This window comes from Lepisosteus oculatus, chromosome 24 (assembly GCF_040954835.1).
Source record: "Lepisosteus oculatus isolate fLepOcu1 chromosome 24, fLepOcu1.hap2, whole genome shotgun sequence".
Classification (NCBI taxonomy): Eukaryota; Metazoa; Chordata; class Actinopteri; order Semionotiformes; family Lepisosteidae; genus Lepisosteus; species Lepisosteus oculatus.
Genome location: NC_090719.1, coordinates 8,930,315 through 8,954,396, shown reverse-complemented (window position 1 = coordinate 8,954,396; position 24,082 = coordinate 8,930,315). Strand labels below are relative to the sequence as shown.

The window sequence follows — 24,082 nt, the reverse complement described above, 5'->3', positions numbered from 1 at the left end:
GGCAGTGACGATGATTACGTTTGAGAAATAAAATGCATATAAAATGTATAAAAAATGAATTAGTTCAACTGAAGTACGCATATGCTTCGGCTGTTCCGCGTCCTGAAGGTGCGACGTTGCTCTGTTATTTTCCAACAAGTGAAAATTCGGTCACCTTACTTTTGTAAAGTGATTTAGACATATGTGCTGACAGTCCGTCTTTAAAGTGCTTTTATTAATTTGTAATCCTCTCGGATTAGGTTTAACCGGATTCATTCCGATTAGTGGCTCGCAGTAACTAACATTAATTATCGCCTGAAACGGAGATTTGGATTTCCTTCCTCTGGCAGGCAAACTTCCAGGATTCCTGTCCGAAATCACAGTCTGTAAAATGTTGGGTGAAACGTCTTAAATATTAGAGGAACCACAAGCTCGGCGCCGCTTTGCAAACACTTTGCTCATAGACAAGTGTATGCAATTGCACGCTGTATGTGTTTGGGGTAAATTGTAAAACCCTACATTGGCTTCATAAATGAATCGTTTCTTCTGTACCGGTTTGTCGATATACTACTGTATGCCCTCGCCCGGCCATCATTCTTGTATACAGCAGATGTAAATTATTGTACAGTATGTAGCGTGTATCTGCCGCATCTGCAGTGTCTTTTTAACGAAGAATGCCCAATATCCATCCCCACTGCAGTCAGATGAAGATGTTATTCTAAAGGAAGATTTATAATAATTGTGTAATGACCATTTAAAACTGCAGATTGACGTAACCCTGATTTTTAGGAGGATTATACGTATGAATACGTTGTCTTACTCAATGCTATAGCGCTCTGAATTCTCACACCCCAGTAATTAACCCACCAGCCAGAGCCCTCCAGTGACCAAAGAGCACCCTGCCGCGGGCAATCGTTATTCGAGCGGTAAGTTTGGCTATAACAACCAATAGATCAATTCCATGTTTCCCGCTTTATTTTTTACGTAGCTGATGAGTTGAAAACTAATGCCAAATGTATAAACGCAGTCATTTTCATCCATTATCCCGACGCGTAAAGTTCGACAACCCAGAAACAGACCTTCAAGAGCCGGTCGCAAGGCGTGACGTAAAACGCCTCAATACACTCAAGTATTTACACATTTCAGAACATTTAAATATTTACATTCCACTTCACGTAACTCTTTTTGTCCGCATGCAATGTATTTAAAACTGGTATGAGCCCTTGTGTTCATCAGTCTTGAACAAGTTTACCATTTAATTCTGCTATGGTGATCAAACAAATCGAGTCCAAACATTGAGAAAGCGAGGTAATAGTCAATTACTGTATAATAGCACGATGTTTACTAGTTTAAGCATTAATATATATATATATTAATGCGTCATCAAAATCCCTGGCGGTTTTGTTTTGAATCCATGTAATCTTTTAACTGATAAGAGGACAGAACATTTCGGTCCTGAAAGATTCTGATATTAGGTAAAAAACTAAACGTCTTTCTTTAAAATCTTTGTAGCAGTTACTTCCACAAATAAGCTTCATTTTTACTCTCCCCCCTCCATCCACCCAACCCCCCCAACTCGGTGGCAAATTTTACTTTTGTTATAGGGAACAAAAGGAGAACGGGGGTGTTAAACGATTTTTTTTTCCTTTTTCTCATGACTACAATGTCTGGACGCGGGCTGCCTAGTATCCTATTGTGTACGGTGAAAGACAGACACGTGTATATTATATGTATTGGGGCACGGCAGGGAACAAAACAGCATAAACACGCCTCCGGCATCGCGTCTAGCTACTCCCCTTCAGCACCACGGACAGGGCAAAATGTCAACAGCGCCGCATCCCCGCTCGCCGCTTTTGTTATGTTAAAGACCGGTACTCCTAGCAACTCTAGGTCAGCTGACGGTATTAATTGTCGCTGTAGGAATCCCCGTCTTCACCCACGGAACAAAACAGCTAGTTACACTGTAGCTTTCTAAAAGTTGACATCTCACCAGGAAGCGGCGACTTTGACGTCTGTTGTGTACACTGATTTTAATTCGCCGATTCGAAAAATCTGAGGCAAACCCTGCCTTTCCTTTTCGTTATCGCCCGCGAAGCCGCTTTGAAAATTAGCGCTACAGTTTGTTTTGTTTGGTTGTGTTTTTTTTTTTTTACAGTTAGTGTATAAAAGGCGCGTTAGTCTTTTTTCTCCTACAAGACGTGCCTTTTGTTTCAAAATACCTTTTACGGTTGATCACAGAACACCTTCCGTATGCATTAATTTCCATTTAAAACCTTGCCACTTCGACTAAACATGTTGCTTGAACACTCGGGATCAAGCTGTCAGAATCACAGTAATTTATCCAGATACAATTCCAGCCAAGGTAAGAAATATTATTTTATTTCTTAGGTTTGACATTGCTTTTGAATTGTGCTTGAGTCCTGTTAACCGTTGCTTCCTTTACTTTGAGTGTCTAATTGCTGATTTCACGCTCTTTAACTACCTTATGTTCGTCTGCTGGGCATAATTCGCTGTGGAACAGTACCTGTTACACTCCCTACATCGAATAGTCTTTATAGGGATTAATTTCAAAGCCATATAAACACAACTTATTTTAAACGGTAGTATCTGAAGTGCTACTTATAGGGATTATTTTTAGTGCCGTATAAACACAGCTTTCTTGAAACTATCTGGTCAACTTGTTTTAAATGGTAGTCTCTGAAGTGCACCACGGTGAAAATAATGTGTTTCATGTGATTTATATATGAAGCCATTTTACTAGTCTAATGGGAAAAAAAATGTTGTAATAATGTCTAGACACTTCAATTATTTCTTTAGATTTCACAATGGCAAAAAGGTCTCATTGCTTAAGGTTATAATTTCTTTAAATACTGGTACGGTAGATGTCGAATTATTTTAAAAGCGATGAAAGCAAAAGACCAAGCGGTTTACGACTTGCTAACGAGACGCATTGGTCCGACAGAGGGGCAGCTACGTTTTCTTTTCTTTCTTGCCCAGTTTGTAGCGGACGTTATGAATATGTAATGAGCTGCATTGTTAGTAAATGATATGAACAGATGTTAAGCGCGTGCTGTCATTTCACACCATTATTCATCGCTATTGTGAGACCACCGGTACACTCCGGGCCCCCGGAGTAAGACTGCACTCCGGCGGGACCACAGCGCAACAGCCTGCCTGCCCTGAGATGTGCACCATACACTTCATTGCAAAACTTCCAGATCTCGTCTTCTCACGACAGGTGCTGCACCTGAGATATTTGAACATAAAGGACGTCCCCGTGGATCGGTCACAAACAGTCACCGAGAATGCAGGGGTGAAAAGCATGTTGTATGTACATTAGCAGGCATGTTAAAAAAATAAAACATTCCTGCTAATGTACATACAGTAGGTACTTGCAATCCGAAATGAATTGGGAGGAACTGTAAAAGCAATTTAAAGGTTCTCTGGTAAAGCGCTGACTTTTAGTGGTAGGAAACAAATACACTTCAATAAGTAACGGTGTTCCTGAACGCAAAGCACCATGAAAAGGGTTAATCAGTAATAGTATACAATTTCCATTCTTTTTTCGAGCAACAAATTTAATATTTACTTAAATATAACTTAGATACATTCAAGCTATTAACCCAAATCGATTTTAGTACTCATTGCTGGGTCCTGGTAATCATTTCAGTGCATTGAAATATTCATTTTTGCATCAAACCATTAAAATGTCTTTTAAACTCAGTTTCCAAACTGGAGGACGTCCTGCGGTGGACTATGATTCGCTTACCGCTTTGTTAAATCGAAGATGATTGTAGTTTTCCAACAGGCAGTTAATTCAAGAACATTAGTTATTCATTATTTAACATCATCAACCCTGGAGCACTAACTTGCAGCTTGGTATATATTGGTTTATTTACCCACGGTTCACAGTGGTCTTAATGAACTCAAGGTGAATTATGACAGCAACAACAACCGATTGATAATATAGGTGAGAATTATTTGAAAATATTAATTTCTTAAAATCATGATAACACGATATACTGTATTTATACAGAAAACGTAGTATACAGACCTCCGTGTTTCAATTCGATTTTCTAGTTCAAAGTAACGTAAAATAGTAATTTACAATATTCAGTATCCAGATATAGATATTGCTTGAGCTAATAGGATAAAAATGGAAAATGAACAGTTTCCGCCTGATGAGTCAATTTGTGAAAAGCCCGTTAAGACCCAGCAGTTTCTCTGTGGATGTCCCTCACTTTTTTTTCAAGGCCATAGGCGCCGCTCATTTTATTGCGCTTCTGTCGCCCGGCCACTCAAAAGTGCCCGATCAATAACGCATAAAAAAATATTATTAAAGCTTAAAAGTAAGGAAGAACATTGAAACATTACGCACCTTTCACCAAAATGTGTTTCGCCTGCTCTGAAAACGCAGGCAAATGGGGCATTGATTCTGAATTCATCAGAGAACCCGGCAGCGGTACCACTACGCCTGATTTCCCAAGGCGCCCTTTTGCACTAAGGATCAGTGTCAATAAAATTTATCTGGGTGTTGCCTCGCTTAACATTTTATTGAGCGGCCCATCTTTCCCAAAGCAAACAGTTGTCTTTGAGAAGTCATTGCATAGACCTAGCGACGCGCCTTCATTCTGACCCTCACGACTTCTCTTACTAAAACCTATTTACCGATCCTACAAATGCGACCTGTTCTGGCTGCTGCTCTTGTGACGCCTGTCGTGAGCGCCTTTTATTTCTTGATCTTTGTTTCTAGACACAATTGCTATTGTGCATTGCCTCGCAATGTTTGTAACATGAAGACTTTGATACGGAATACGCCTTTTTATTGAGAATGAAGTTTCTTACCTCACGAACAATTTAAATAATGTATGCCTATATCACTCGGCAAAATCACTCGGCAAGAATCCCTCGACTAGAATCTGCAAGCGTGTAGAATGTTTCTGATGATTACTGCTTTCGCCTTTCTTAAGTTATTCAAATATATATATTGATCTATACTGTATTTTCGTTGCGATCTGGAAAGAAAACAAGTATTTAAATATAGGACTTTTCTGAAGACCAGTTAATCCTACATATCTGGTCTCTTGCTCTTTGGAAAAGTGATTAAAACAGAGTTGTATCTTTCAATGTAAAAATAAAATGTACCTCAGCAAACATAAGGACATGTGGAAGAGCGCTACAGTTATCCCCAGACCCAATAACACCTCAAGCATATACGGACTTGACAAAAATTCGGTTTTCTAAAATGCATGGCGAAGAACAATGTTCATCCCATTATTTTTTGGATGAAATAGATCGGTAGTAATCAAATAATAACGATATTGCCTCGTGTATATTTCTAAAATGAATTTAAAAATGGAATGAGAATTTAAAAGCGACGCTTTAATAATGTATACTGTACATCATTCCCTTTTTGTCAAATGACTTTTTTTGATCAATTAACAGATATTAAAGACATTTTAACTGTATAACGGCGGCTTATCAGCAGGTACATTTTGAAAATTATATTTCTCCTCCATATTAAATGTACACACACCGTTCGTTTTAAAGCATTTCGATTTTTGAACGTCCTGAGATGTTTGTGTGTACTCGGGTGTAGCACTACATACTTTTTATTGCATTCCAAGACAGCTCCGCATTATTTGTGATATGGGTCTTCGGCTTCTCGTGTTTACTGAAATACTAAAGGATTTAGATGTTTTAAAATTACTTACTTGTCACATTTAGCTTAATTATCCTCAAAGAGTTATATAAATCCTGGACCCAGTTCAACGGAAAAAGTAATTTGGTACAGAAGAAAAGTGTTTATTTACAGAGCGGCACTCTGAGCTACTCTGAAAAGCACCGAATTTATACTACCTTGTGGGTAACTACAATTAAAATGAATTACTTGTCAATATAAGTAGATAATTTATTCTCACCATAACGTAGTCTGACACAAATCTCATTTACCTGTAGGAGTAGTGCTTGGGGCACAAACTAAAACTTTAGAAGTGTTTTGGAGGAACTATTGCGATTTTAAAAACGCGAACATTAGAAACTGAAATTAAATTAAGGGAAATTTACTTTTTAAGTCAACGAATCAAAAGTGTAATAATATTTTCGATTCATATTCTAAACCCTACAATAGTTATCAAGATCTTTCTGCTACTACTAACCCTAAGATCCTGCTGGCTTTTTTTCCCCCCGGAGAACCGTATATTTTAAAATATTTTAATAGTTTTATTTAACGTTATACAGCTCCTAACCGTCCACGGGTGCATGCCTTTCAATCTGGTTTTTATTTGCGTTATGTGTTTTTGATCCGTGATAACGAGTCTATTATAAAATCAGAGAAATATATTCAATGACTGTATTTTTGCCTAATCTTTATGCAGCCTAAATAATGGGTTTTTTTTTTGTTAGTGAAACACCCTACGTGTAAGTGAGCGTTAAAGAATAACGAAATCTCAAGTTGTTTAAAAGACTTTCACACAGGAGTCAACATTAGAACACGCGAATTTTTTTTTTAAATACCTAGGTTTCTGTGTATCTTCTTACTGGGAAAAATCGCTTGGTGACCCGTTATTAAACTATTCGCTTAACCATAACAGTATTCCCGGCATCATACTGGTTGCATTTTAGCCAAATGTGCTCCCGAGAGTCGTCTGGGAGCGCTCAAGGTGATAACAGTACACCTGCACCGCCTCGCCCTCACTGCCCGGTCTCTAGGGCAACCAGGCGGCGCTCTCCGCTCCTGCGCACTCGGGTTTCTGTACTCGAAGCACCAAAACGCTCCACAGCTCGGAGCCCTTCGCGTTTCCAGAACGTCTGGCGCGCCGTTGTGAATCACACATTAATGTGAAGCTAGAAGACACCACAGAAGTTTTTTTTTTAATTCTTCTTCTCAACTGGCCCTGATTTTTTTTTTTTGTTTCTGCCCTGGAAGTGGATATAATGCGAAATGGATGTGCTTAACGACTTGAACGCTCCAAAAGAAGCCCCCGGTAATACGGATATGCTGTTTGCCTTGTTAGCACAGAACGAAGAACTACGTAAAGGTATATAATAAGACAGTGATTTGTTTGAAAATAGTCCGAGGCTCTTCGCAGGATGAAATGTCAGAAAACCTCTTTTCTTACAAAAGATGCCAAGCCCGAAAAGTGAACGTGTTCGAATCTTGTTTCTTTGGTGATGGGAATATATGCATACATACCAAACTATAACAGATTTGGAGGCGCTTCCGTAGAATTAAAAAAAAAACTCTAACTCTTCTAGATTATATTCTCTCACGGATGGTTACGAAACCCAGTGTTTTGGATGCCTTCACTTTGTTGTTAAGTAAAATGCTTCATATACAGTACATATTTAGTGTTTCTTGAAGTAAATTTGTAAAGGATGCGTGTCTGCAATTGTTATCATCTGAGTAGTTATTGATCAGTTTACATTAAAAATTGCAATGGGACTTTTTATTAACAGTGGAAGCTGCAGTCTAAGTACACTAACGTCGTTATCTACAGTACCATCACCCGAGTGAGCTCCGTTTTACTCGATGGGTACCTACACTGCGTGTCTGATGATTCTTCTACAGATTTCCTTGCCTCTAATACTCTTCGCTCTCTTATCTCTGCTATACACTGGATTACGGATAAGATTGAAAGGCGCAGGATTAGGGACAAGGATGGTAGATCTGCGAATTGACATATGTCTCATCTTTTTATTCTTGTACTTCTGCTGCTTGCTTAAAAATGATTTTCAGTCTTTTCAGCTGATAACCCACAACTACCCACTGACATTGCATGAACAAGGGTGTGTTTCTTCAGTCAATTTAATAGGATATATACCCGTTGAGTTCAAGCACGACCATGTGAACATAAGTGGATTGATCAAGGGACATGACGTCTGATTTTCAAAGGTTTATTACTGTTTGTGTTTGACCATTTAAGTAAATAAACACAAACACATTCCAAGTAAATAAACACACCAAAAAAAATTAAAACCGCTTAAGCACACAATTGTACACGCGCATGTTGGAAACACATAGTAAGAGCTCATGTCTGCTTCATTCAACATACGTAACATTGAGTGATGTTTAAAACTTTCTTTCGTGAGTTTCGAACATTATATTCTAGTTTTACAAGGTGCTCTGAATAAATTATAAGAGCTCACGGCACCTGTTCATGACGTGGCTTTAGTAGCTATTTGTAGCTGGGTCGATAGGCCTGCCACAGAAAACTTCGCATTCATTTTTTATTGAAGGCCCACAAAACGAACAAAAGGAGAACCATTCCTTCATTAGACGAAGAGCTGAGGGCCCGAGTTCATTAATCAATTATTTACAGGTAATACCTGTAGGCTGCTCCTGCATGGCGCCCTGCGGCTAGTCTTAAGAGATCCACAGGCCAAGTCGTTGTTTAAAACAACCAAACGCCATTCTAACATTATAAATTGTCGAAGAAGTGCTACAGTAACATCCATTAGGTTTGACACAAAGTATATGTAACGTGAGTTATAACGTGAAGAGTACGTCTACAAGAGATTTGGGTTATTTGACGTTTGCATTAATTTAAATAATCTAGAAACCTTAAAAACCTTTCATGCTCTATACATTTGGGCTATTGCATAACAAAAACAGTAAGAGTCGCGATAGTGTTGGTATTAACAGTAGCAGTGATCGAGCAAAGCAGAAATAGCTTATTGTGTCTATTGCACAAAGTGACATTATATTTAATTCATTGCTCTATTTTAATATTTTTATAGTCTGTGTCCTGTGGAGAAACTGTTTCCAATAATAAAAAAAAACAAATGAATTTTGTTTTATAGATGTTACAGCTGTTTTTAAGCTTAAAACACATGCAGAAACCTGCACTGAAAAGTCTGTAGATCCCGAAGTGAACTGAAAAGCTTGGGCGAATGTTTTCAACATGATTCAACAACATGCAACACAATATGCGTGTCTTTGCAGCAACAATATATGTAACATATATATAATACATGTTTTCAGACAAAAACGTCTGAAATACGCAGGTCTCTTCCGTTTTTAGGATGCACATCCTACTTTTTTTCAAAATTATATATATACTTGAATTTAAATGTAAAATGGGTATTATTCCATGTAGAGCCTCTTTAAAAATAAAAATAGATGCTACAGATTAGGAAGCGGATGGATGGTTATTATTATTTCCTGGAACAGCATAATTCACTCAGGGGTGTTCAGCAGAATAAAGTCGCTTATTACCTGGGTTTTTAAGTTTCACGAAATAAGATTGTTTAAACAACAGATCAAGCACCTTGTACTTCCTTGTTCTATCCTACACGCCTATTCTATGGAGATGAAATGTAAAATATAAGCAAGCGGCAGGCTTTGGCCGATAATGATTGGCCGAGGAACTGCTGACTTAAGTCATTATAGGCTCTTCAGTCGTGTGGGGATTTGTCTGGTTCGGTTCCAGAAGGCACTAAAAGCACGACCGTGCTTGATCCTCAAGTTCTTGGGCAGCCTGGAAGCGTGCATGTGGAGGAAGAAGATCGCGCCATTTTACAATTGGCCCCGAAGGGGTGGTCTTCCGGCACGGGAATTAATGGAGACTCGGGCCATCTTATAATCAGGAGAGGAGAGCGGCTCTCGAGTCACGATTGCTTGGATTTCAGGATTTCAGATCACCTGCCGCTGGTCACTATGCAGAGTAAGAGCCATGTTCTTAAGAGTCTGCTCAAGAGAGTCGGACTAATTGGGGCAGAAGTGGGAGGGTAGAAGGGGGGGGGTGGGTGTTCCGTGTGACATTGATTTTTTGGGGGTAGTAGATGTTGACATTAAATTAAGAGATTATACCACAGCGTGTTGTGATTGATACATCGCGATTCGCAAATATTCCTGGAGATTTATTTGTGTCGGAATTGTAGAACGGCGGAAAGGGGTGGTGGTTTTGTCTGGTTGTAGGGTGTCGGAGAAAGCGCCGTGTGTCCGGTCTTGACACATGTTCTGAAACTCTTGTAGACCAGTATGGGTTGCCTTCCTTGGAATCTCACAATAGTGGGCAAGTCTTTTGTCTCTTTGTTTTTGAAGTAATTCGCAGAACCAGTATTTGAAAACGAAATGAACTCGATGTATATTGATCTAAACTGATGTATCTGATATTATCTGTACTAATCCGGCTCTGGACATCTAAGTTTCAGTTTTGTGGGTGTTTCGTATTTACTTCTACAACTACTTCTGCAACAAAAGCAGCAACAACAACAAAGGCAACTGCCACTACTTATACTACTACCAATAAAAACAAAAACAAGAATTGTATTATAAACAAACACACGTATTACTTAAAATGTATTACATGGCTTTGTAGTGATTTAAAGTTTTGTATTTACATTATAAATTCGAGTCAATAATTGTTCCCGATGTTATATAAACTACAGTAATAGTATACTTAAATATACTGTAAGACGTTCAACCATGTATCACCTGTACTAAAACGAATACTTCCCACACAAGCACCACAGGTTTCCAGTTACAGGTGAACGCATGAAAAAGCATTTTGGCCAAAAATTAACAGTCACATATTTTCAATGTATGGAAAACCTTTAGATACACACCAAGAATTCCTATTCTTTCAATGTGGATGTGATGAATATGGTGTATTGTGTTTAACAAGTTTGTTCACTTATTGCAAACCTTACTATTCTTGTTTTAATATATACGATATAATATTGTAAATACTAATAATAAGAAAGACTGTATTTCAGGTAGTACTACTGTACTACCGACTAGCAGTAGTTGTCATAGATACCCCCGCAATTCTGTATTTTAAAATGACAGTACATGCGGCATATATCAGTTCTGCAAGTGCACGTATTTGTATTTCATTGTTAACAAGTATCATCTAACAGATACCGATAAAAAAATCTGTATTGTTTTAGTTGTGAAAATCCGAAATGCAGTAAAAATATTTTGTTTTTCTTTCACTAACGTCCTGAAGGTATATGAGTTATGATGTTTTTATGCAATCAACCTTAGTTTTTTTTACAATATGTACTGTATTTAGTAACTGGAGATGTTATGATTTTTTTATGCTTTTATGAGATTTTAATTCTAGGTGAGATAGTTTAGAATTTTTAACGAGGCAGAAAGGATAACATGAATACGTAAAACGGCACTTTAATTTCTCGTTACCCAGAGCTCGTTTACTTTATAGTGATTTGCAGCAAACTGCAGCCTAATCCGGCAGGCACAGGGCGCAGACGGGACTATTCCAGTCCAGTACAGGGCAAACGCAAACAGGACACTTCAGATACCAATTAACCTTTAAAATGGAAACTTAAACGAAGCCGTTTGTGCTCCTCAACGAGTAAAACGAGATGGCTAAACTGAATGTGCGTTGCTTTGTTTTCTTACAGAGATCCCAGTGTGTGCGGGCTGCAATCAGCACATTGTGGACCGCTTCATTCTAAAAGTACTGGACAGACATTGGCACAGCAAGTGCTTGAAATGCAGCGATTGCCAAACGCAGCTGGCGGATAAGTGTTTTAGCAGAGGCGAGAGCGTCTACTGCAAAGAAGACTTCTTCAAGTGAGTGTTCTTCGATCTACAACAGCAGCTTCTCCGACTGCTTCTTGCGCACCTGATACATTCATTCTGTCAGCTGAGCACTGTTTAAGTGTCCCTTCAACAGCTCAGTATATAAAAAGCGCCAAAAATGTACCGTAAATTCACGATTTAGAAAAAGGCTATCACGTTTTGTTCACATTTTAGAAGAAATGTGTATTCTGGTCGAGATGATTTAATTAGAAAGTAGTGCATACATTTAATAAACTCGTATTTTAAAGTTACTTAACGAGTATTTTGTTCGGCAAGATAGCACTCTGCTGGATGTCTCTACAGATGTTGGTTTATTATATTTTAAAAGAGGGAGAACGTTTCTGGGATACCCTCATGGCGTCATAATATCTCCTCACCTCTGCACTTATGATTCGTAAATAATGTAAATTACTAATGTAGTTGGAATGTCTTTTCTGAAATGCAGATTTATTATTATTATTATTATTATTATTATTATTATTATTATTATTATTATTTCCCCCCACGCTGATAGGTTAATTGGCATCTAGGAAGATTGGCCCTGTGATGGACTGGTGTCCCGTCCAGGGTGTACCCTGCCTTGTGTTCGTTGCTTGCCGGGATAGGCTCCGGTTCCCCCGCGACCCTGAATTGGAAGAAGCAGTTTGAAGATTATTATATTATATATATTATATTATATATTTTCCAGGATTCACCTCTAATAACAGCAACATGGTATATGACCTGGGTATATCCTTATTTTTATTGTTATTTCTAAAAGGAGATTTGGGACTAAATGTGCCGCCTGCCAACAAGGTATTCCGCCGACTCAGGTCGTACGAAGGGCGCAGGACTTTGTCTATCATCTCCACTGCTTCGCCTGTATAGTGTGCAAGAGACAGCTCGCCACCGGTGACGAATACTACCTAATGGAGGATAGTCGGCTAGTGTGCAAGGCCGACTATGAAACCGCTAAACAGAGAGGTGAGAGGCCGGCGCTCTTTCAATACCATCAATATGCAGTCACACCGCTGTATTACTCACAATCAATATCGGTGCAGAGCTGCCTGAGGACATCGAAATGCAAAAAGGAATGGTCTGCTATTTTGTTCTTTAGCTGCTTTCAGTTTGAAACCGTTAGGATATCTATACGTCAATAAAAATCATTAAGTACCTTGCAATCCGCAGCTTCAGCTAAAACAGCGTTTGTTTAAAAAATCTGCAAATTACTAATCCTTTTAAAGGTCCAATTGAGAAAAGTAAGAGCGTAATTGAAACAAAAATCCGGCGGTGAAAAAAAACGAAATATTTGCTGAGAAGTTACAAATTAGAGGCCGTGGTGCATATTATTCTGTCTTATTATTTGTAGAGTCCACTAGAGGTACTCAGCAGTGTGAGGCGAAACTGAAATTGACTTTGTATTTTATCATATTCAAAAGATAATGTTTAAGCGACGTGGGGAAGAGATAGAAATTGGAATATCGCAGAGTGTCTACAAATGAAACGCGTAACATTAACGCATCACAAACTTCAGCACGAAATACAAATACGATGTTTCCTTTCCAAAACCCTGTATTCGCTCTTTTAAAGCAATCGGTTACATACTGTGAGTGGTTCACCGAAAGGCCACAAGTGCTTCTTCATGAACAGGGCAACACCAGCGCGTTGTGCTTTTCATGAGCCTTGCTTTCGTTTAATCGAAACCTGTGATTAATACATGTGATAATACATGTTCATTAATGTATGTGATTGACCCCAAGGAGGAAATGGTCTTCTTATTCACATAATTTTTCACATTGACTAACATTTAGGTCAACAGCTCTGAGTGAGCAGTGACCGTATGTGGATAAGTAGTTTTATTTATATTATTATGTAATATTAGAAAGAGCTTGTTTGCAATCTAAAATATTATCACTCCAAAGTAAATGCAACATCGTATTAATTCACAGCAGAACATGTAACACATTTACATCAGACCTAAATCGTCCTTTGGATATATTTGCGCTGCTTCCTTAAAATGAAAGAAAACAAAGCCCGTATATAATGTATTATAGTGTGATACAGTATATTGCACCGCTCGACAAAGCAATTTGTACTCATACAGTATATCCTCAATGCATATTTCTGGTGAGTGTTGAAGAGTGTAGTCAATAATGCTGTGATATGATAGATCAGTTTCATGGATATTTCGGATATTTCAGTGACCCTGGCTGTGTCTGGTAAGTGTTGTACTTCTCCTCTGCCTCTGATATCAACATGTCTGTGGTTGACAATAGACATGGAGAAGGGGAATATTTTTCCTACTGCAATCACCGGTACACATTGAAGATTCTGTGCCTTCTAATGGCTTTTGTGACACATGGAACCTGGGCATTTTACAGTTTGTAATTATTAGTTTGGGTGTGAAGGTAATTTGGACATTTAATGGATGATAAGATGTAATTTTCGACGCGTATAATAGTTGCCTATTCATTACTCTTTGGTGCACTTAACTGCATTTACGCCGTGCACTGCTCCAAACAGCGTTCGGAAAATAGCTTACGGTTACAGCTTATTGCTGGAGTGCAGCTATCTTACAGTAGGCGTTTAATGTATGGTGTACAATTTTTAAAAGCAGTGCTTTCATTTAAAACCCATCGGCACACTGATGCTTTGATCATTGTCAATGTGCCGCTAAATACATTTGGAAATTAACTACGGGCGATGAATCTCAGGGTAAGTCATGTCTTGAGCTCCGCGCACACAGTGTGACGTTTGTCTGCCCATAAACAGCCGTTGGATATACAGTATCCCCTGTTTAAATGGTACTTCACTATTTTTACTAGGTTTTGAAATTTGTACTACCTCCCTGGTTGTGTATGGCTACTGTATAGTTTTATGAGTTAAAGCCAAAAAAGACAAGCCACTGTCTTTGTTTATATGCCAAAACCGAGCTCGTAAAAATAGAGCAGGAAAGATGATAAAATTTTGTCAACAACGTTATTTGGACATTTTTCCCATTTCTTACTATCAGGTATTGGTCCTGTCCTAAGTCATTGGCATTGTTAAACTGTCATATCCCAACGATACACTGCATTTCATTGTTGTTTCTCTACACAGTGTTTCTAAAATAATTATTAGATTTGACGGAATCATCTCAGAGACATGAACCACTTCTGTCGAATAATTAGTAAGAGGTCCTCTCTTCAGGAGCAAAACAACTGTTTTGCGTAACAGATGTTTCACGGGTATTTTCGTTCCTCATAATATCATATTACCATCATCACGTAAAGGGATTTAACCAAAGGGATGTTTCCCGGTAAAAAATAAGGAAATTAAAAAATTATGTTCCTCTTATCACAAATAAAAGGGCATTTCCTGTTTGGGGGGGGGGGGGTGTTGTTTTATTTTAGATTTTATACAACGATGAGAAACCTTATAAATATTACAGTGGCGTTGCCAAAGCAACAACATTGTTTAATGTTAAAGATGCTCATGATTTCCAAGAGGAATCTGACTGAATTATATTCATTGCCTGGCTGCAGAGTTCCTACCCATAAAGCACTACTGTATCTTCATACATACTTCTTCCACAAAGGCACTTTCATTATATATACAGTACATTATACACACAATTGATGCTGTAGTTAAATTGGAATAATTCAAATCAAGCATTCTAGTTAATACTTCATATCTGTTTTTTTTTTCCCCTGAAACCAGAGAAAATCCCTCCCCTTCTATCTGTGCGCATTGGATCACTGTGTACATCTTGCAATTTATATAATTAATAGAAATGAAGGATTAGTCTCGGTGTTGAGATCGCCGATGCGTTCTCTATTTTTACTCAATAACCTTTCATTAAACAGCCGCTTTGAACGGTGAACTTCATCCCGGAGGTCAACAGGTCATGCATAAACATTTGACCCACCTGCACTTATAACGCAGCCCAGGAATCGACAGTGCGCCTTATATGTACTGCAAATCCAAGTGCAGTCGAGAAAGAGAAATGGGCATCCCCCGCCGAATACCTAATATCACTTCACTTGGCAGGGCTGAGAGTCAGCACAATGCACAGCTGATTAAACTGTGGGCCGGCTATATCGTGCGCTTCAGCAAGCTTCTTCAAAAGATATAGAATCGCCATTAGCTTATATAAAGCAGTTTTACATTTTCTTGCTGACTGTAAAGCTGATAATTGCTTCGCTGATGAACCGTCGGCGATATAAAATTGTTCCGACTGCCTGATTAGGTCTGTCCTTTTCACAGAGCTAGAAAGGAGGGCCGAGCCTCCAATTCTACTTCGCTTATAAAGTCAGTCTTTAGAATGACGTAAACAATTAGTCGTAGGGTAAAAACAAATTGCAATGACAAATCATCAGTATAAGAGAAGGACAAATGAATATTAACTCGGGTCCGTTTTTACCTATGTATTTATCTGTGCGTGCGTATGTATCCATTTAGAACTTTGTACAAGTAAATGTGTTCTACTGAAAACTACAGAACAACAGTCTTGTAGCACATTGGAGATGTCAACTGTAATTGAAATATGCGCACTAAGCCTTAGAGATATACCGTATCATTTGAGAAATAAAGTGTTTTTTTTCCCCCAATGTATTGACTAACATGAGCATATTGTCCAAAAAAAATCTGAATTTTACGAAAAGACTGCTGGCAGCGATAACATTGTGTTGGTTTTCATTTCTTTTGTTTGTTTTAGCTTTAGTAAAGAATAGGAAGAACAGGATGAAATCTCGTTTTTCCCTCAGTGTCATAAACGTATATGAGGGAATTCGTTATTATAAAATAGTCAAATTAAATCAATTTACTTTATTAGTCCAAAAGTAACATTGGCCAGACATTGTCAGCGGATGAATTTGTGCAACACGCTGGGCACAGTCTACAAAAGTACATTTAGCGCCTGTGTGAATTTACAGCGCTCGTGTGCACTTGATTAACTCAATTTGATGAATTATCATAACAGTTTTCAGGAAAACACACAAGTTTGTTTTTTCTTATGAAGAGGGCGCCATTAGTTATGAGCAGTGTAGTAGCCACAGCAGGCGAGAGCTTTATTGCCGCATCTTTTTGCAGAAACCGATAAAGATGACTAGCAACATATTGCTGGCCCATTTCAACAACGTTTTTAAACAGGCGTCTTTGCTGCATCGAAATAATTATTTTCTTCCCCATTTCATATCCGTTTTTTAGAACGTCCAATTTATTGACGCTCTCAGCATGCTTGTTAAAACTCAAACATTTCGTTGATATACCAGAAATTATTCATAAGGTTTGAGTTTTCAACTACGTTATATTATTGTGTTCTAACCACATTACTTTTATTAGTTTTCTGCAATATAATATAATTATTCCCTGTCTGTATTTATAAATAGCAATTTATAATTAACATTTATAAATTAATATATATTAATTAATTAATTTATATACAGTATATATATATAAGTGGTTGGGGTCCAGACAATATTTTAAACGACTCAGACGTCTCAAATTGTATTGTTGGTTATACTGTACATGCAAAAAGTGGAATAGTCAATGTATTTTAGTAGAACAGAAATATGGGTGATTTTAAAAGAAAACGAATTCATACAAAATTCACAACAAAACAATCGTGCTCTAAATTAGTCTCTTATGTCTGTGCACGTTGGGCGTGATCTTTCAGTTTGCATGTACAGTATATTTACATTTTGTCAGTTCTGGATTATAAGTGGACTGATTTTACAAATGACTTTTCTAACAGTACCGTTAGGTTTCGGCTTTTCTAGGTGTCTACTAGACACTTGTCTACTACTACAAGGAGATGGCAAGGAGAAACCGACTTTCAGCTGAAACTCAATTGTTCGGGAGAAATGGCTGGTACTGAATGGAGCGGAGTTGTGCCCAGATCCGCGCCACACCGTTGACCTCAATCATTCCTCATTTCTTCCAGAGGCAGATTCGACTGCGAAGAGACCACGTACCACCATCACAGCCAAACAGCTTGAAACCCTGAAGAACGCCTACAACAATTCTCCTAAACCGGCCAGACATGTTAGGGAGCAGTTGTCTTCGGAGACCGGTCTGGATATGAGAGTCGTGCAGGTAGCGTACGCACGTTTTCAAACCCAGGCTACAGTGAGACAGGAGCACATTACTGGGACCAGTGCGGAGTGTTTCACATGCAGGGCTGGTATAATGGGCTTAATTTACGGAGTGAAACGAAGACCACGTTTGAAAGTCAGGGGTCATAAGAACGAGGTTTGGAGAAGCTCATTAACGGATGTACTTGTGGGAGTTTTCGCGCTGTCTCCAGATACAGGGGCTGACTGCTGCTATATATATTTTTTATGGATATGCTGTTTTTGCAAGGACAATAGGACTTCCCTCTGTATTTTATTTTACAGCCACCAGAAAAGGCATGTCTGTCCCCTTCATTGCATACCGAACGTCCAATTGTAAACGATAAACGTGTGACATTAAAAAACAAATTTACTAAATTCACTCAGGTGGCGCTGCGGGTAGACACAGTACATGGCTTCACAGAACTGTTGTCTTTAAAAACGGGAATGGGTTTCAAGAGAGCGCGACGCAGTAAAAAGTGAAATTTAATATCGGCTGACAGGGCCTTATAATCGACATTGCGGGAAAAGGGTCATCTCTTGGAAAATAACATACCGTTTCCACAGGTTGAGGACAACTTGCAGGCTTTGCGTTCTGAAAGATAATTACTTCAAATAAATCTCCTTTTGCTTACTGCAAGGGGGAGTAGGGTGTGTATGCTTTTAATAATTCTCCTAACCTTATATATTATATAACCCCCTATAAAGTTTAGATTTAGTCTATTTGTAGCTTAAACTGAATATAGTGAATTTAAAATGCAATTAAAAGCGTTTTATAAGACCCTTGGACAGTTATAACATGTGTCAATGAAAAGTAGGTCGCATCTTGAGAACGACATCTGCGTGTTTTAAATCGCATGACACTAAAATATCGCAGAAAAGATCCATTTGCTCAAGGTTGTTCGCTTGTCGTGGGAGAAAAGACCTTTGCCCTTAGACGTTTTTAGCATCACTACAAAACGTTTGCTTGTTCTTCTTTTGAAGCACATCGATGTCCATACCAATTATTTAATTAGACCAGTCAATATAATATAAAGTAATGCAACAAAAATAAATATTGTACGGCGGTCGCCATTTAGTTGCCTGTAATGAAATTTATTTCTATGTTTTTTTTCTAACAAATTCAAAAAAACACAAATTAAAATATAGAAACATATTGAGGAAACGTTGTATGACATACTGTATGTCTTAAACATTTCAGTTAGATTTTGCGATCCATCTACAATAGCGATGTAACACATTTAAATGTTTGAACAACAGGTGTTAGTAGACACACCTTTAATAGAAAAAAGTAAATGGTTCTGTCAAATTACACGGCATGTCCTTAATGATATTGCCAAAAAACGCATTTGTTGTGTTGTATTTTAATCCCGATTTCGTTGGTTCAGCTAGATTCTGTCCTCTGAAGGCTATTTACTATGTCAGTAAGCCTGACATTCTGGTCTCGAATGTTGTTTTGTCTATATATTCGCTAGAAAAGACAGAGTTAGAATCCAGATTGAAAACACGGAATTTCTAGTCATTAAAAAAACAACATGATCAAATAATTATGTTATGCATTTTCAATCCAGAAGTGATCATGCTTGGATCAGCTCCTAAAGGGGAAATCGGGCATTGTTAAATACTGTGGCATAAGAGGCTTTTTATGTTTATGTTTATACCACATATATTGTATGTTTTTAATGCAGAATTGCAGACCTTACATTTAGTAGCAGAGAAGAAAAAGTAGAATAGCTATATAAATTGTGTTGAGGCTAAAAAGGAAATGAACAAAACGAAATACATTTCATTGTATTTTGTGGGGCTTTTTAAACACTAGTGGTGGAAATGTCAGTGGTGGATCTTATTGTAGTTGGTGAGCAAAGGAGAAGGTAGCAAAAGAAAAAAAAACAGAATGTCTGCATCTCTTACCGCACTATCTTTTAGAAGTCCATTTCTTTTACTATCCAGCCTTTCCGTGCAAGAAATTATCAAAAGTCTGGGCAAAAGAGAAACTAAGCTAACCCACAACAAATTGTGCTGCTGCAATCAAATGAACATACTGTATGCTGCATAAAGAACTAAAGAAACAATTACATCAGGCAATAAGAATAAGAATAAGAATAATTATTTTTTCCAATTCACAGAGAGAAAGCCGTCTGTTTGAAGATGAAGCATCGTCTATTTATATAATAAAACATCTTTTGATGTAGTAGTTTACATTGATTCCCTGTTCTCCATGAAGGTGTGGTTCCAGAACAGAAGAGCAAAAGAAAAGAGGTTGAAAAAGGACGCGGGCCGGCAGAGGTGGGGCCAATACTTCCGCAACATGAAGAGATCCAGAGGAAGTGCCAAATCGGACAAGGACAGCATACAGGAGGAAGGGGTGGATAGCGATGCTGAGGTCTCCTTTACAGGTACAGCTGGGAAGAACACGTTTTTAGAACAATTTATTAAAGTATATTACTGGACACTGATGCAAATTCCAAGCAAAAAAATAAACAAAGTGAACTGCCAATATTTTAATAAGACACTAATCATCTCCATAATGGTATTTGCCTTTAAGGAAAGCAAAACCTGAATTTGATTCATGTTACATTCATCAATTTGGAGAATATATCATATTTCTTGTTCATGTCCTGTGACATTCCTTTTATCATAGATGTTGTTGTCTGCTCTTGTTCTTCCCATCGTCTTTCAGGTCTCAGAAATGGAACCAAAATTTAAATAACTGAATTTTTTCCCCTATATGCATGATAAGTCAATAAAGATCTTTTAAAGTGGTGGCTTGAAATAACCCATTTACATACAGTACCTTCCTACCTTTTTGCAGCAAAAAAAAAATCTGAAGTCATTATAGAAATGTGAGAGAGTATCCTGTAAACTGACATGATTTTATCAGTTGTGGTAGGCTTATCATTCTAACTGGGAATGATGAGTAATGACTAAAATTAAATTACAGTGCTTTCTACGCCAGAAAAGAGCAAGGGCAAAGCTCCACTAATATTTCAACCGTACAACTTGCACATAAAGGAAAATGTTGTCCCTGCTTTAGAAGAGAACATGTAGGTTGATTATGGATTCTCTCCCCTATTTCAGATGAGCCGTCCATGTCAGAAGTCAGCCACTCCAATGGGATATACAGCGGGTTGAACGAGACCACCTCTTCGATTGGCAGGCAGACTGGGACCCATGGTCCGTTCCCTCTAGAGCATGGCGTGATCCAGGCCCAGGACCAATACCATGACATCCGTTCCAGCAGTCCCTATGGCGTGCCCCAGTCTCCAACCTCCCTTCAGGCCCTGCCTGGACACCAGCCTCTCATCTCCAGCCTGGTGTATCCAGACTCTGGCTTGGCCATAATGGCCCAGGGTGCACCAGGTATGACGCAGGCCATGCGTGTATTAGGTGGTAACGGACCCAGCTCAGACCTGTCGACTGGCAGCAGTGGAGGCTATCCGGACTTTCCTGCCAGTCCGGCCTCATGGCTGGACGAGGTGGACCATACCCAGTTTTGATGAAGCCTCAGAGGTCTTGGTTTAGTCTTTCAAGTTATTTTTGGACATTCTTCTGAAGATCTACAGGGTTAGAAGGGCAATTTGTCCCAACATACTAGAAGAAAAGCAGAGCGAAGGGTTTCAGGTCTGTTGTTGTTTTTTTCCTCTCTGAGACTCTGCGCAAGCTGAACTTTGAACAATTCCGAAACTTTAAAAAACCAGAAAGGACTGATCGGTCTAGGATGGGAGCTAGATTCTTTTAAATTTTTTATTATCCTACCGCGAGAGTTTATCCACGATATGAAAGATTGCCAAGAGGCTTTAACGTATATGTTTTGATATAATCTCAGTTTAAAATCTGGACGACTAACATGAAGCTGAAGGACACAGATGTTACTCTGAGGTCTGAAGTTTGTGCATTTCAGAGATGGACAGTGACTTTTAACCTGGTGTCTGCTTGCCTTTGGATGTTCATTAAACAGTAATGCCCCCCCACCCCCAACACACACCTCCATTATGTTTGCAGGCAAGTTTTACTGGAACTATGATATTGGTCCCTGCCAAAACGTGGGATATTAGTGAAATGACTTTGTGAGACTCCACGTGTGGCATCCATATCTGAACAAACATCGGGAAACGAACTAAAAAACAGTGAGAACCTCTCACGACAAATTTCAGATTTGTAGAACCTTTCCTCTCCCAGAAGTCCATCAGTGCCATGTTTGCACTAAAGAGGCAAATTCATTTCATGTTACAGTATATTGCTGCCATGGCTTTTGAAGCACAGGGAAACCACGACATAGTGATAAAACTCCATCAAAGTAAACAATGACATATATATTTGATTTGAAGGATTTTTTGCAGAGTTTCTTTTGTTGTACTCAGTATAGTTCATTATCTGTGCTTCATAACCCACTGCAGTGTTGTGACAAGAAAACTGAAAGCAATTTAGTGTCAAATATATAGGGCCCCTTATTTTTGGTATTTCCAGATAAATAATTTGCAGGGTAAAACAGTATAAATTTATTCATTATCAAATAAGTCCATTTGCTTTTCATGTATGTAACATCATAGTGATACTAACGCCACTGCCCTCTCTCAGTTTCCCTCTGGTCTTGCACAAGCAGTTTCTCACGTCTCCACCTGATCACTCGTGTATGGGTGTACAGTGACAGCCACACATGACCTAAATGGGGGTTGTATTCCGTGGTGGATGAAGTGGTTTCCCCTTATATGTCGTGCACTTTGGGATCTTTTGGGATGAAAGACACCACACAAATGGCAGGAATTACTATGATTGTAATCATCATCACAGCCACTGAGCAGTTTCTTAAGCACAGTTGACAAACTAATCCCAGAGCCTGTTTAACACACATTTCAGTCCTGCAATTTCAAAACTGAGACTCGTGTGAGATCTTTATGGTTGCCTATTTATTTTTAACCAGATTTTAATTAAGGCATCTATACCAATAATCCTTCCAATAAAATGGCGATGTTCTGCAGTATTTTTTCACATGCACCATTTAAATTGCATGGAGTTATTAATAAGAAGAATCAAGGGCAAACTTCTCATTGGAGTCAGTCACCAATCTGCTTTCCTAAAGTAGGAATGGTTGGAGCAACCTGGAGCCTGTCCAGCAGAACTATATCTTGAACTGGGTGGTAGTCCACTGCAGAGCACACAAACACAAGCACACAGGTACAGTTCAGAAACACAGATTAACTCATCCAGCACGTCTAAGAACATAAGACCAGTTAAGAAGAGGGGAGGCCGTTTGACCCATTGAGCCCATGTGGAAGTTAGTAGATAATTGTTCTGAAGATCTCACCCAGCCACATCCCAAAGGAAGGCAGGTTATCGGCTTCAACAACATCGATGGGTAGCATGATCTACCATGAAACTATAAATCCAGAGAATAACTTTCAGTAATTTGAGATTTAGTAAAGCCTTCAGGTAGGCAACAAGACAATAAACACTTAAAAGAAAGAGCCATACAAATGGAAGCCCCATGGTTGTGATCCAATGCTAGCCTTTCTGTTTCTGCTTTTTCCATGTGGAACACTGCAGAGCTTCTTTGTCAGTGTCTCTGTTTTACAGTGTCTGGTTGTTGCCAAATGTCAAATACGACTTTATATTGTGGAGAGTATTTTATGACTAAGTCCTCTGTGAGCTGAATTTCCTATGTGAACACAGATGGTGGACTTTATCTCAGAACTAACTTGACAGACTAGTGGTAAATTTTGACTCCCCTGCTTATTAATGGTTGTTCTATGCATTTGTGTGTTTTCAAATGTATCTTGTATGTTTCATTATACTGAATCACCTGGGTGTGCTGGACCCAGCGTGGTGTAGTTGTTTGTTTCTGTGAAAATGTTTTATGTCTCTTATTTATTCTCTCTGATAATGAAGCAGTGCAGAACTTTAATAAATTTCTCCCCTAAATTGAACGTGCAGTGATTCTCAGTGGAACCAAAAGGTCCTATGCTTTTGCTGTTGAATTTAAACCTGCTTTCGTGGAGAAAACCCTCTACAGATACTAAGTGGATTTTCTCACTTAGTTTAAATTTGAAGTTGAATTGAAGGTTAAATAGACTACAGTTATTTAATGTAGACATATTCCTGATTGTGTATCTAATTATTAAGAGGTTTTATAAGATGGTTGCTGCATCATGTGCTTCACCAGAATGCCCTGAGACTAGAATCAGGGAAAGAGAGTATCACAGAAGTGTGGTGCAAGATCAGAGATAGATTCATTTACACAAAGGGCGAAGTTTAGAACTACTCTGACATGTTGCTCTTGTTTCATATCACTGTCCTATGGGCATTTTGGTGGCTTATTCTCATTCACAGACCTGTTGCAGCTGCTGCATTTTCGAGCTCATCGGTGAGTGCAAACGTTCGCCGTTTGACCTCTTGAAAAAAAATACATTAACAATGTATGTGTTTCTCCAGTTTCACCCTTCAGCTTTCTGTCTCTGTGCTTTTGTTTAAGATTTTTAACCAA

At 38.5% G+C, this 24,082-nt stretch overlaps 1 protein-coding gene across 2 annotated transcripts; it reads left to right on the top strand.

The window, feature by feature from the left end:
* The first annotated feature begins 1,769 nt into the window (after window positions 1–1,769).
* lhx3 (LIM homeobox 3) lies at window positions 1,770–23,525 on the top strand. 2 transcript variants are annotated; one of them, XM_006640643.3, is made up of 6 exons: window positions 1,770–2,341; window positions 11,350–11,521; window positions 12,291–12,493; window positions 17,433–17,584; window positions 19,826–19,997; window positions 20,680–23,525. In XM_006640643.3, the coding sequence occupies exons 1-6, from the start codon at window positions 2,272–2,274 to the stop codon at window positions 21,096–21,098; spliced, it is 1,188 nt and encodes a 395-aa protein (XP_006640706.1). In that variant the 5' UTR covers window positions 1,770–2,271; the 3' UTR covers window positions 21,099–23,525. The 2 variants fall into 2 exon arrangements, with proteins under 2 accessions (XP_006640706.1, XP_015222456.1); XM_015366970.2 differs by lacking the exon at window positions 1,770–2,341 and adding an exon at window positions 9,440–9,644.
* Window positions 23,526–24,082: the final 557 nt, after the last annotated feature.

What these genes read in the sequence shown, in the direction of transcription:
- lhx3 (XM_006640643.3), top strand. Translation starts at nt 2,272, where the DNA reads ATGTTGCTTGAACACTCGGGATCAAGCTGTCAGAATCACAGTAATTTA. An exon ending in TGAAACCGCTAAACAGAGAG is followed by an intron (nt 12,494 to 17,432) that starts GTGAGAGGCCGG and finishes CATTTCTTCCAG; the next exon opens with AGGCAGATTCGACTGCGAAG. An exon ending in TGGATATGAGAGTCGTGCAG is followed by an intron (nt 17,585 to 19,825) that starts GTAGCGTACGCA and finishes TTCTCCATGAAG; the next exon opens with GTGTGGTTCCAGAACAGAAG.